At 43.4% G+C, this 13,798-nt stretch overlaps 1 protein-coding gene across 7 annotated transcripts in view; it reads right to left on the bottom strand.

The window, feature by feature from the left end:
- LOC106569692 (myomegalin) overlaps positions 1 to 13,798 on the bottom strand; it is a 107,564-nt gene that overhangs the window by 18,402 nt on the left and 75,364 nt on the right. For all 7 annotated transcript variants that reach the window (XM_045694367.1, XM_045694366.1, XM_045694361.1 and 4 more), the window contains 7 exons: positions 13,109 to 13,313; positions 8,806 to 8,922; positions 8,300 to 8,565; positions 4,609 to 4,826; positions 4,250 to 4,367; positions 3,999 to 4,116; positions 3,677 to 3,731 (listed from right to left, as the gene is read on the bottom strand). In XM_045694367.1, the coding sequence (XP_045550323.1) occupies positions 3,677 to 3,731; positions 3,999 to 4,116; positions 4,250 to 4,367; positions 4,609 to 4,826; positions 8,300 to 8,565; positions 8,806 to 8,922; positions 13,109 to 13,313 (1,097 nt within the window). The remainder of the gene's footprint in view (positions 1 to 3,676; positions 3,732 to 3,998; positions 4,117 to 4,249; positions 4,368 to 4,608; positions 4,827 to 8,299; positions 8,566 to 8,805; positions 8,923 to 13,108; positions 13,314 to 13,798) is intronic.

Below are 13,798 nucleotides of genomic sequence, written 5' to 3'. Positions count from 1 at the left end.
ACTAAGATCCACCACAGAGCTCAAATACCACAATCAAGTTGTATGACCATGATCTAAGATCCACCACAGAGCTCAAATACCACAATCAAGTTGTATGACCATGATCTAAGATCCACCACAGAGCTCAAATACCACAATCAAGTTGTATGACCATGATCTTGCCTATTGCATCCCCCTTACATTGCCAGTTTCCTCTGTAGGAACTCCCGCTCTCTCTCCATCTGTTTCCATAGGAGGGCAGGCTCTCTCCCAGCGCGATCCCCACACACAGAGAAAGACCACAGAGAGTCCCTGTACAGGGGACTGCTCTTAGAGAGCATGGACTTCCATAGTGGAGCCATAGATCTGACAGTCAAATAGTCCAATTAGTCTTAAAAATAGTCTGATTAGTCCTAGAAAGTCATATAAATAGTCCTGAAATAGTCATATTAGTCCTAGAAACAGTCCTAGAAATAGCCCAATTAGTTGTAAAAAAATATATATAAACAGTCCTAGAAATAGTCCTAGAAATATTCTGATTAGTCCTAGAAATATTCTGATTAGTCCTAGAAGTATTCATAGAAATCCGCCTTTCCCAAGTCAGGTAAAATATAGCATAAGATCCAAGGGTGTTTTCCTTATTCAAGTCTTTTCCTTTCTTGTCTTCTCTTTACTCTCTCTGTGAGAGAATGGCTTACCAAGCCACATCCAGAATGGAGGGGAGGGAGAACCAAGGCAGGGTGTGTGTGTGTCTAACGCAGTCTCACTGAGCCTCTTAAGGAGGGCCTGCGTGACACCTGTGGTTCACCCAGGTCCACTCTACAGCCTGGGGATTAGATTAGCAGTCAATCTTCTTTGTGCTCCTTGACAGCTTCATCAGCTAACCTTGGGTGAGCTTTTAGACACACAGCCAGTGGGTGAATCCTTCTGGGTAAAGTCTACTGGGAGTCTTCTGATATCTGGGATCAACAATGTGACTTCTGGGATCAAACAGAATCTCTATGCACGTTGTAGGTGGATTCAAAATCTGTATCTATAGCACTAAATTCATTTATTTAAAACCCACAACCCATGGAAGTGAACCATGGGAAAACAGAGGAAACCCCCATGTTCCTAGAACGTAATAAGATTATTCACGTGATAAATGTCTGAAAAATGCATATGTAACAAATTAGCTGTAAAAACTATAATGTAAAACAAAGTTACTTTAGTCCTCTGAAGACAAACATAAAAAAAGTAGATTATTCAAGTGAGCATGTGACTTGTAATGACTGAGCATGTGTCTGGCAGAGGCTCTGACGAGACAGCCTACAGGGAGGAGGTGAGGGCACTCGGAGTGTGGTGTCAGGAAAACAACCTGTCACTCAACGTCAACAAAACAAAGGAGATGATCATGGACTTCAGGAAACAGCAGAGGGAGCACCCCCCTATCCACATCGAAGGGACAGCAGTGGAGAAAGTGGAAAGTTTTAAGTTCCTCGGCGTACACATCAACGACAAACTTAAATGGTCCACCCACACAGACAGTGTGTTGAAGAAGGCGCAACAGCGCCTCTTCAACCTCAGGAGGCTGAAGAAATTTGTCTTGTCCGCCAAAACCCTGATTAACTTTTACAGATCCACAATCGAGAGCTTCCTGTCGGGCTTGATCACAGCCTGGTACGGCAACTGCTCCGCCCTCAACCGCAAAGCTCTCCAGAGGGTAGTGCGGTCTGCACAACGCATCACCGGGGGCAAACTACCTGCCCTCCAGGACACCTACAGCACCCGATGTCACAGGAAGGCAAAAAGATCATCAAAGACAACAACGACCTGAGCCACTGCCTGTTCACACCGTTATCATCCAGAAGGCGAGGTCAGTACAGGTGCATCAAAGCTGGGACCGAGAGACTGAAGCTGTTTTTCAATCTCAAGGCCATCAGACTGCTAAACAGCAATCACTAACTCAGAGAGGCTGCTGCCTACATGGAGACCCAATCACTGGCCACTTTAATAAATGGATCACTAGTCACTTTAAACAATGCCACTTTAAATAATGCCACTTTAATAATATTTACATATCTTACATTACTCATATCACATGTATATACTGTATTTTATACCATCTATTGCACCTTGCCTATGCCGCTCGGCCATCGCTCATCCATATATTTATATCTACATATTCTCATTCACCCCTTTTAGATTTGTGTGTATTAGGTAGTTGTTGGGGAATTGTTAGATTACTTGTTAGATATTACTGCACTGTCGGAACCAGAAGCACAAGCATTTCGCTACACTCGCATTAACATCTACTAACCGTGTGTATGTGACCAATACAATTTGATTTGATTTGATTTTGACCTCTATCCCTGCCAGAGGCTCTGACTGTTGACCTCTACCCCTGGCAGAGGCTCTGACTGTTGACCTCTACCCCTGCCAGAGGCTCTGACTGTTGACCTCTACCCCTGCCAGAGGCTCTGACTGTTGACCTCTACCCCTGCCAGAGGCTCTGACTGTTGACCTCTATCCCTGCCAGAGGCTCTGACTGTTGACCTCTATCCCTGGCAGAGGCTCTGACTGTTGACCTTTACCCCTGGCAGAGGCACAACAGGAGAGAGTGCACTGTAGGTCACCTAACACACACACACACACACACACACACACACACACACACACACACACACACACACACACACACACACACACACACACACACACACACACACACACAGCTGTTTCAACTAGCTAATCCATTTTGATTTCATTATAATGTCAATACTAGCTACAGTGGTTAGCTAGCTTGGAGGAAGTATTTATTGTTGTGTGCATTGCATCTGTGCACTTAGCTAGCTACCATCCCATAGTCTACATCTGTGCACTTAGCTAGCTACCATCCCATAGTCTACATCTGTGCACTTAGCTAGCTACCATCCCATAGCCTACATCTGTGCACTTAGCTAGCTACCATCCCATAGCCTACATCTGTGCATTTAGCTAGCTACCATCCCATAGCCTACATCTGTGCATTTAGCTAGCTACCATCCCATAGCCTACATCTGTGCACTTAGCTAGCTACCATCCCATAGCCTACATTGCATACGAAGTGTGCACTGACGAGCATTGCGGTTCTACAAGTAGAATCGGTAGGTTCGTCGCTACTGGGTCAGCACGCAGCAGGTACCACTTTTGTCCTAGCACACTTTTGTTCACAGGCCTCCCACTGTGATAAGTACCTATCAGCAGTCTATTGGCAGTGAGATTCTTGGTGTGTTTCATCCCTAACCTTAACCCTAACCTTAACCCCAAACCTTAGACGTAACCATAACTCCTAACCCTAATTCTAACCATAACCCTAAACCTAACCCCTCAGCCTTAAAATAGCCCTTTTTTCCTTGTGGGGAAAATGGTCCCACTTTTCCTTGTTATACTATCCTGGTCCCCTGGACTTCTGGTCGCCTGGACTTCTGATCCCCACAAGGATACTAAAACCAAACACACACACACACACACACACACACACACACACACACACACACACACACACACACACACACACACACACACACACACACACACACACACACACACACACACACACACACACACACACACACACACACACACACACACACATACATACACACACACATACACACACACACACAAGGGAAACACTTTTTTCAGATGGTTACACATATTTGGACATAAAACCCACCGTAAAGCAAGCAGCTCATGGCCCATCTTATCATCATGGAGCTCAGCACGGTCACCTGAGGAGAGAGAAGGACGGGTAGTGGAGAGGAAAGGGAGGACAGAGAATGAGATAGAAGGACAGAAGATCAGGGAATGTGTGTGTGTGTGAGTCTGTCTGTCTGTCTGTCTGTCTGTCTGTCTGTCTGTCTGTCTGTCTGTCTGTCTGTCTGTCTGTCTGTCTGTCTGTCTGTCTGTCTGTCTGTCTGTCTGTCTTTGTGTGTGTGGGCGTGCATATGTGTGTGTCTGTCTGTGCATAGGTTTGTGTGTGTGTTCTCCACACTCACGTCCACTGATCTTGGTGCCCATTCGTTGTGCCAGGGCAGTGCTCTGTGCCAGCTGCTCTCTGAAGCTCTGTCCCATGTAGTAGTCAATGTCGTTGGCACGCAGCAGCTCCTCAAAGCCCTGGCCAATCAATTACATTCAGCTAATAGTTCAATAAAACATTTTAAATCGATAAAATACATTTGATTCAATTACTGTCAAAAAAGTGGTGGATAATGTCCTAATCTTTGGAGAGATTGTCAGAGTGTCAGACCTTGGTGGTGTCTCCCAGGTGTTGTGTGAGTATGTGACACACACCACGGCCCTCCCTCATCCTCTGACGCAGGTGGGACAGCTCCCTGGCCTGAGCCTGGATCAGGGTGTTGTACTTCCTGTTCATAGATGGAGGAAGGGGAGGGGTCAGGACATAAAAATACATTTAAAAAACATCTTCATCATCAGCATTATCGTTGTTATCGGACATCATCATAGTCATTACCCCTGATCAGTCACCATGGTAGTCATTATCATTGTTATCAATCATAATCATAGTCATTATCATTGTTATCAGTTATCACCATATTCATTATCATAATTATTTCCTTCCTTCATTTCCTCTCTCTCTCCACTCACCCGGGCCAGGTAGCACACTTCCCCTCCTCCACCACCCCTCCTTTCCCCTCCAGCCTGGAGCTCTTGAGTTGGGCCTCCAGTGAGGCCACTCGGGACACCAGCTCTCGCAGCTCTCGGCTGGGCTTGGGTTCCATGCGAGGCCCCAGGCTGTCGGACATCCAGCCCTCATCGTCTTCTACACCGCTGAGGGCTGGGGAGGCCTCGAACGCCCAGTTCACCTGATGGACAGGAGAGAGGAGGAAAAAGACAGTAAATAGTCAGGGAAAATGTAATAGCAGCACATAATCCAACAAGCGCACAAGACACTAAAGTCATCAGTCAATGTATTGATCAATCAACTGATCAATCAATTATCAATCAATCAATCAGACCTTGTATGTATTCAGGGTTGGGGAGTAACGGATTACATGTAATCCGTTACATGTAAGGGACGGATTACATGTAAGGGATTACAAAAAAGGGTACTGTAATCCGTTAATTACAGGCAAAAATATTGTAATAAGATTACAGATACTTTGAAAAACTAGATGATTACTTCGAGGATTACTTCTAAATTCATAAAGGATGTTTGCGAAAAAAAATCTTTGACACTTTTCTCAATGACATTCAAATCAGCATTGAAAAAAGGCGCAAGTGTAAATTTGTTCCACCTGAGCGAGTCTGACCACAAGTCAGAGATCACTATGATGACACACCAGATGTGTTTGATCGATTGCGGGAAAAGCGCAGGAATAGGCTTTTGTAGGCTACAGTCCAAGCTATGTCTTCCAATGGTACGACTGCTGTCGGCATCTAAAGATTATCCAAGATTATCCAATTTATCCAATAAACGCTTGGAGGTAAGGATGACAGCAGTGGTGTAGTCTACAGCGATACGGATATCACTTATTGTTGATATCTACGTAGCGCATTGATGTGAATCACACTGCTGTTCTCTCATTTAGCTGTTTGTGCCTTACGGATTGTGGTTGTTGTGGATGGCTGTTCACAAATCTAAATGTGTGTTTGAACCCAATAATGGTAGAAATCAAGAAGTTTAAGCTGCCTTTCAATTATTAATAACATAATGAATACAATTTGAAAGTGGGGCTTTTATTGCTCAATCTAATTCATGCTGGTAAAAAAAGAAAATCCATAGGCCTAACGGACACATGCTCAAACTCACACACTTTGGATAGACTTAAAGGGGCAATCTGTAGTTGCTACATACATTTTTTTAAAGAATAAATTATATATATATATATATATATATATATATATAACCATTGATTCTTGAAGAATATAACTTATAAATCCCTCATGAGCTTAGCTCAACTGTCCCACTCCATGATAACCCAAAATATAACCATGTTTTATTCCAATGTTTGTAAACATTGTAAATGTAAACAAACACTGTATAGCCTCATAGCATGGCTAAAACAATAATTTTTATATAATGGATGGTCAGTCCTTGCATAGCTCTGTCTATTCACCTGAGAGTGGTTACATTTCTCCAGGCCCATCTTCTCCAGGCCCAAGAAGGAGACCAAGGCGCAGCATGAGTATCGTTCCACATCTTTATTATTATGTGAAACTTAGCCAGCCAGCCAGCCAGCCAGACAAACAAACAAACAATAAACTATAAACAAACAATAAACTATAAACAAACAACAAACCGTGACAACAGCGGTGCAACATGCACTAACTCAAAATAAGATCCCACAAACAGGTGGGAAAAGGCTGCCTAAATATGATCCCCAATCAGAGACAACGTTAGACAGCTGCCTCTGATTGAGAACCATATCAGGCCAACATAGAAATACAACATCTAGATAACCCACCCTAGTCACACCCCGACCTAACCAAAATAGAGAATAAAAAGGAACTCTAAGGTCAGGGTGTGACACCATCCCTCAGCTTTTTACCAAAACAGAGGTGGGGCAACGATTTTGTTATTGTTTCATCTGTGGATTTTCCCTTTAAACAGCTGCATATTATCAAGATATCAAAGTGTCACCAACAAAATGGTAAACAATAGGCCTATAGCAAATGCAGCATATGGCATTAATCTTTCACATTTAAATAGCACTTCTCTCATATCATTGCTATGCAGACGACACACAATTAATCTTCTCCTTTCCCCCTTCTGACAACCAGGTGGCGAATCGCATCTCTGCATGTCTGGCAGACATATCAGTGTGGATGACGGATCACCACCTCAAGCTGAACCTCGGCAAGACGGAGCTGCTCTTCCTCCCGGGGAAGGACTGCCCGTTCCATGATCTCGCCATCACGGTTGACAACTCCCTTGTGTCCTCCTCCCAGAGTGCTAAGAGCCTTGGCGTGACCCTGGACAACACCCTGTCGTTCTCTACTAACATCAAGGCGGTGACCCGATCCTGTAGGTTCATGCTCTACAACATTCGCAGAGTACGACCCTGCCTCACACAGGAAGCGGCGCAGGTCCTAATCCAGGCACTTGTCATCTCCCGTCTGGATTACTGCAACTCGCTGTTGGCTGGGCTCCCTGCCTGTGCCATTAAACCCCTACAACTCATCCAGAACGCCGCAGCCCGTCTGGTGTTCAACCTTCCCAAGTTCTCTCACATCACCCCGCTCCTCCGCTCTCTCCACTGGCTTCCAGTCGAAGCTCGCATCCGCTACAAGACCATGGTGCTTGCCTACGGAGCTGTGAGGGGAACGGCACCTCCGTACCTTCAGGCTCTGATCAGGCCCTACACCCAAACAAGGGCACTCCGTTCATCCACCTCTGGCCTGCTCGCCTCCCTACCTCTGAGGAAGCACAGTTCCCGCTCAGCCCAGTCAAAACTGTTCGCTGCTCTGGCACCCCAATGGTGGAACAAGCTCCCTCACGACGCCAGGACAGCGGAGTCAATCACCACCTTCCGGAGACACCTGAAACCCCACCTCTTCAAGGAATACCTGGGATAGGATAAAGTAATCCTTCTAACCCCCCCTTAAAAGATTTAGATGCACTATTGTAAAGTGGTTGTTCCACTGGATATTATAGGTGAATGCACCAATTTGTAAGTCGCTCTGGATAAGAGCGTCTGCTAAATGACTAAAATGTAAAATGTAAAATGTAGTGCTCAAAGCATGCCATTCCATGAGCTCAGCATTTCTTTTTAACTCAAATCAATGAGCCCAATCAGTCCTCCATGACAACAAAATCATAAACAACAGAGTAGGGCTGGCTAATACGTCCTTAGTTTTGAGGTCCTGCTCAGGTAAAACAATTTGGCTAATCTATACTTCCTTATTTCCAAGTCCTATTCTTGAAGATCAAGGAGTAAAACATTTATTCGAATGACTGGAATTCTGATAGACTTTGGTTTTGAATGTAAAGAAGTAATTTAATCATATTATTATATGTAGTAGAAAGTGATGGTTTAGAAGAAGCCTACATAACCAACCCATAAAGTAAAATTGAACATCCATATATGGCCAGCTATGTGAACTTTAACATTGATTTATCTTGCAATAGATGTCGTTCAATTGGTAACATACATTTTTGTTTTCTTCTAATGCCTCTTAAGGGGAAAGTAATCCAAAAGTAATGAAATGTAATCAGATTACGTTACTGAGTTTGGGTAATCCAAAAGTTATGTTACTGATTACAATTTTGGAGAGGTAACTGTAACAGATTACATTTAGAAAGTAACCTACCCAACCCTGTATGTATATGATGTACCTTGCGTGGGGTGCGTTCCAGACTGGATGCGTAGTCACTGGTGGTGGATAGTGAACGCACACGTAGCTGCAACCCACGAATCACCTTGTGGCAGCGGGTCAGCTGAGAACGCAGATCCAGGACCAATTGCTGTAAGGATCCTGCCCCTGGCTCCTCGCCTTCATCAAAAGCTCCACCCACACTCCCATCGCCATGGAACCAAACCCCGGCACTCTCGTAGTCCTGCCGGTGGCTCAGTGACGTACACATCTCCAGATCATCAAACTCTTGGGTGTATAGATCAGCACACCGGACACAGGTAAGGTAAAGTGACAGGTGAGGTGGGAATGAGAAGTGATGCAAGTACTGTGTTGTGAGATGTTAGGTACAGTAGATGTCTCAAGTGACAAACTGAAATAGAAGCAATGAGAGGTGACACTGTCAGAGAGGTGTAACGGGTGAGAGGCAACAGGTAAGATAGGGGTGAGAGAAAAGACAGTAGACAGGGAAAGGCACAGCTAAGTTACCTGGGCTGCTGGCATCCTCTCTCTCTGCCTCATTCTCACTACGGCCACAGGTCTCATAACCCAGGTCCTGTAGGTCCACCTGGACCTGCTTACTGTCCTGCTCAACTGATGTCTCCGCTGAGAAAGACAGAGAGAACCATTACAACCATTGAATAAATTACATTGAGTGATTCAATTAAGTTAATCAGTTATACTGTATTTAAATATGTATATGCCACTGTATGTGTGTGGGCTCTTTTCTACATTTACATTTTTTTAAACATTTTAGTCATTTAGCAGACACTCTTATCCAGAGCAACTTACAGTAGTGAATGCATACATTTCTTCCCCCCGTACTGGTCCCCCGTGGGAATCGAACCCACAACCCTGGCGTTGCAAACACCATGCTCTACCACCTGAGCCACACGGGGGGGAACTTAGGTGTCTTTTACACAGACCAGTTCAGTACTTCACTATCTTTGACATCTTCACAGAGTTTCAAGAAGAAAAGATTGCATCAACACTTGTGTGTATGTGTGTTCTGTGTATCTGTTTATCTGTGTGTGTTATGTGTATATGTGTGTGTGTTCTGTGTATATGTGTGTGTGTTCTGTGTATATGTGTGTGTGTTCTGTGTATCTGTATGTGTGTTCTGTGTATCTGTGTGTGTGTTCTGTGTATCTGAATGTGTGTTCTGTGTATCTGTGTGTCTGTGTATCTGTATGTGTGTTCTGTGTATCTGTGTTCTGTGTATCTGTGTGTGTTTTCTGTGTATCTGTATGTGTGTTCTGTGTATCTGTATGTGTGTTCTGTGTATCTGTATGTGTGTTCTGTGTATCTGTATGTGTGTTCTGTGTATCTGTATGTGTGTTCTGTGTATCTGTGTGTCTGTGTATCTGTATGTGTGTTCTGTGTATCTGTATGTGTGTTCTGTGTATCTGTATGTGTGTTCTGTGTATCTGTATGTGTGTTCTGTGTATCTGTATGTGTGTTCTGTGTATCTGTATGTGTGTTCTGTGTATCTGAATGTGTGTTCTGTGTATCTGTATGTGTGTCTGTGTATATGTGTGTGTGTTCTGTGTATCTGTATGTGTGTTCTGTGTATCTGTATATGTGTGTCTGTGTATCTGTATGTGTGTTCTGTGTATCTGTATGTGTGTTCTGTGTATCTGTATGTGTGTTCTGTGTATCTGTATGTGTGTGTCTGTGTATCTGTACAGTATGTGTGTTCTGTGTATCTGTGTGTCTGTGTATCTGAATGTGTGTTCTGTGTATCTGAATGTGTGTTCTGTGTATCTGAATGTGTGTTCTGTGTATCTGAATGTGTGTTCTGTGTATCTGAATGTGTGTTCTGTGTATCTGAATGTGTGTTCTGTGTACCTGTGTGTGTGTCTGTGTATATGTGTGTGTGTTCTGTGTATCTGTATGTGTGTTCTGTGTATCTGAATGTGTGTTCTGTGTATCTGTATGTGTGTTCTGTGTATCTGTGTGTCTGTGTATCTGTATGTGTGTTCTGTGTATCTGTATGTGTGTTCTGTGTATCTGTATGTGTGTTCTGTGTATCTGTATGTGTGTTCTGTGTATCTGTATGTGTGTTCTGTGTATCTGTATGTGTGTTCTGTGTATCTGTATGTGTGTTCTGTGTATCTGTATGTGTGTTCTGTGTATCTGTATGTGTGTTCTGTGTATCTGTGTGTCTGTGTATCTGTATGTGTGTTCTGTGTATCTGTATGTGTGTTCTGTGTATCTGTATGTGTGTTCTGTGTATCTGTATGTGTGTTCTGTGTATCTGTATGTGTGTTCTGTGTATCTGTATGTGTGTTCTGTGTATCTGAATGTGTGTTCTGTGTATCTGTATGTGTGTCTGTGTATATGTGTGTGTGTTCTGTGTATCTGTATGTGTGTTCTGTGTATCTGTATATGTGTGTCTGTGTATCTGTATGTGTGTTCTGTGTATCTGTATGTGTGTTCTGTGTATCTGTATGTGTGTTCTGTGTATCTGTATGTGTGTGTCTGTGTATCTGTACAGTATGTGTGTTCTGTGTATCTGTGTGTCTGTGTATCTGAATGTGTGTTCTGTGTATCTGAATGTGTGTTCTGTGTATCTGAATGTGTGTTCTGTGTATCTGAATGTGTGTTCTGTGTATCTGAATGTGTGTTCTGTGTATCTGAATGTGTGTTCTGTGTACCTGTGTGTGTGTCTGTGTATATGTGTGTGTGTTCTGTGTATCTGTATGTGTGTTCTGTGTATCTGAATGTGTGTTCTGTGTATCTGTATGTGTGTTCTGTGTATCTGTATGTGTGTTCTGTGTATCTGTGTGTCTGTGTATCTGTATGTGTGTTCTGTGTATCTGTATGTGTGTTCTGTGTATCTGTATGTGTGTTCTGTGTATCTGTATGTGTGTTCTGTGTATCTGTATGTGTGTTCTGTGTATCTGTATGTGTGTTCTGTGTATCTGTATGTGTGTTCTGTGTATCTGAATGTGTGTTCTGTGTATCTGTATGTGTGTCTGTGTATATGTGTGTGTGTTCTGTGTATCTGTATGTGTGTTCTGTGTATCTGTATATGTGTGTCTGTGTATCTGTATGTGTGTTCTGTGTATCTGTATGTGTGTTCTGTGTATCTGTATGTGTGTTCTGTGTATCTGTATGTGTGTGTCTGTGTATCTGTACAGTATGTGTGTTCTGTGTATCTGTGTGTCTGTGTATCTGAATGTGTGTTCTGTGTATCTGAATGTGTGTTCTGTGTATCTGAATGTGTGTTCTGTGTATCTGAATGTGTGTTCTGTGTATCTGAATGTGTGTTCTGTGTATCTGAATGTGTGTTCTGTGTACCTGTGTGTGTGTCTGTGTATATGTGTGTGTGTTCTGTGTATCTGTATGTGTGTTCTGTGTATCTGAATGTGTGTTCTGTGTATCTGTATGTGTGTTCTGTGTATCTGAATGTGTGTTCTGTGTATCTGTATGTCATGACTCTCCTTGCCGAAGAACTAAGGCCCTAGATCAGCTTGGCAAATGGCTGACAGATAGCCAGACCCCCCTCTCTCACAGGAGAGGAGATGGGGAAGACGGGGGAGACAGGGACGGGGGGACGGGGCAGAGAGACTGTTGCACGCCCAAAAACTCTAACGTCCAAAGAGTGAACTTTGGAACAATATTTCTAAGATAGGAATGTTAAGAATGGTCAGTGGGGATCTAAAGAATAATAATGTCATATTGCTTTCATTTTGTGATGTTATTAAAAACTGTATGAACCAAATACTGTAACTTAGGAAGGAAACACATTCTAGCGTTCAGGTTTTCATCCAATATGATGTTAATACAATATGAAGAACGATGAGACTATTTTTGTTAAGATATTAATGTGGTTTTAGTTTTCTAACGAGACCATGTCCTTTTGCACATTAACTAAGCCACGCCCAGAATGAGGTCAGAAGAGCATGTCAGTGTGATGGAACTGCCCTATTTGACCAGAGTGCTTAAAAAGGACTCGCTAAGAATTAACATACCAGACCAGCAAACGTGAAGCGTGAGCTAAACGTTACAAATGGTGAAACTCTAACACCAGAAAACGTGTAGCTGTGGCTACACGGCTGAAAATGGTTAGAACTTTGAATCTCCACACGAGGTGAAGAAGATAAAGAATAGACCTTAACATTGCCAGTCTGCAGCTGGGCATGTAAAAGTGGTCCTAGAACTTTGATTAAGACATGAGGTGGGAAGGAAGTAAATCCTATATCAGACAACCACTGGTGCATCTGAAGATCTGTTCTATTTCAACACTCCACTACAAGACCAAGACAACTACGAAGGACATTGTGACCTCTGGTGGACAACCAGAGCCTTACACCCATCGAGCCCTTCCCATAGAAGGACTGATTGGTTTCAACAGAGAGACGACGAACAAAGACATCTACACGTAAATACATTACATTTCTTACCCAAACGGGCGGTGGAGATGGTAACTCTATAAACAACTTCTCTCGTGGTGCCACAAATTCCTAATGAGTTCATTGTTACATGATTAATTTAATCTGGTAACAATTAAACATAGTTACTTGATTCGATAAACATATCTGTGTGTGTTCTGTGTATCTGTGTGGGTTCTCTGTGTGTGTGTATCTGTGTGTGTTCTGTGTAGCTGTGTGTTCTCTGTGTGTGTGTGTTCTGTGTGTGTGTGTGTGTGTTCTGTGTATCTGTGTATGTTCTGTGTATCTGAATGTGTGTGTGTGTTCTGTGCATCTCTTTGTGTGTGTGTGTTCTGTGTATCTGTATGTGTGTGTGTGTGTCTATTTATGTTTTCAGCATATGCAAGATGACTCACTGAGTAGTTCCCTGTAGTCTTTGAGTTGTTCAGCCTGTGCATGTACTGTGGCCTCAGACACCATGAGTCTCTCCTGCAGCTCTCTGCTCTCCTGTCTGCTCAGCGCCAAATCAAAACGCAGATGCGCTGCCTGCTCACGGAGACCCGCATCCACATGCTGCCAGAACCCGCCCACATCGCCGGTGACATCATCAGATTCACCCTCCTATTGGGCACAAGACAAAACAATGGTGTTAAAAAGGGAAAATAAAGTCTCATTCACTTTTACATGACTAGGAAAGACCATTATGGTCCAACTGTTGTTATATCACGGGCTAAAATAAAGATCACGGAAGCAGCAAACGGAGATCGGACACCTTTCTTCTCATTATGGAAAAAAACATTGACATGTAGAGTAGAAGAAGTGTGAATATGTCCTGCGTTCTATTTCCGAAAGCACATGCAGCAGCAACACAGAACACTGCTTCCCTCTGGTCTCTTTGGCCTGAAACCCAGGAGCAGCAGCTGCCCAGAGGCAGCCATGATGATGATATAAACTATCAGCCCTACATAGACTGCGGCCCAGAGACAGCCATGATGCTTTTATAAACTATCAGCCCTACATAGACTGTGGCCCAGAGACAGCCATGATGATTATATAAACTATCAGCCCTACATAGACTGCTGCCCAGAGGCAGCCATGATGCTTTT

This window comes from Salmo salar, chromosome ssa14 (assembly GCF_905237065.1).
Source record: "Salmo salar chromosome ssa14, Ssal_v3.1, whole genome shotgun sequence".
In the NCBI taxonomy this organism is placed as follows: Eukaryota; Metazoa; Chordata; class Actinopteri; order Salmoniformes; family Salmonidae; genus Salmo; species Salmo salar.
Note: the sequence above shows the minus strand (reverse complement) of the source record. Positions and strands in the feature narration are given on the sequence as shown.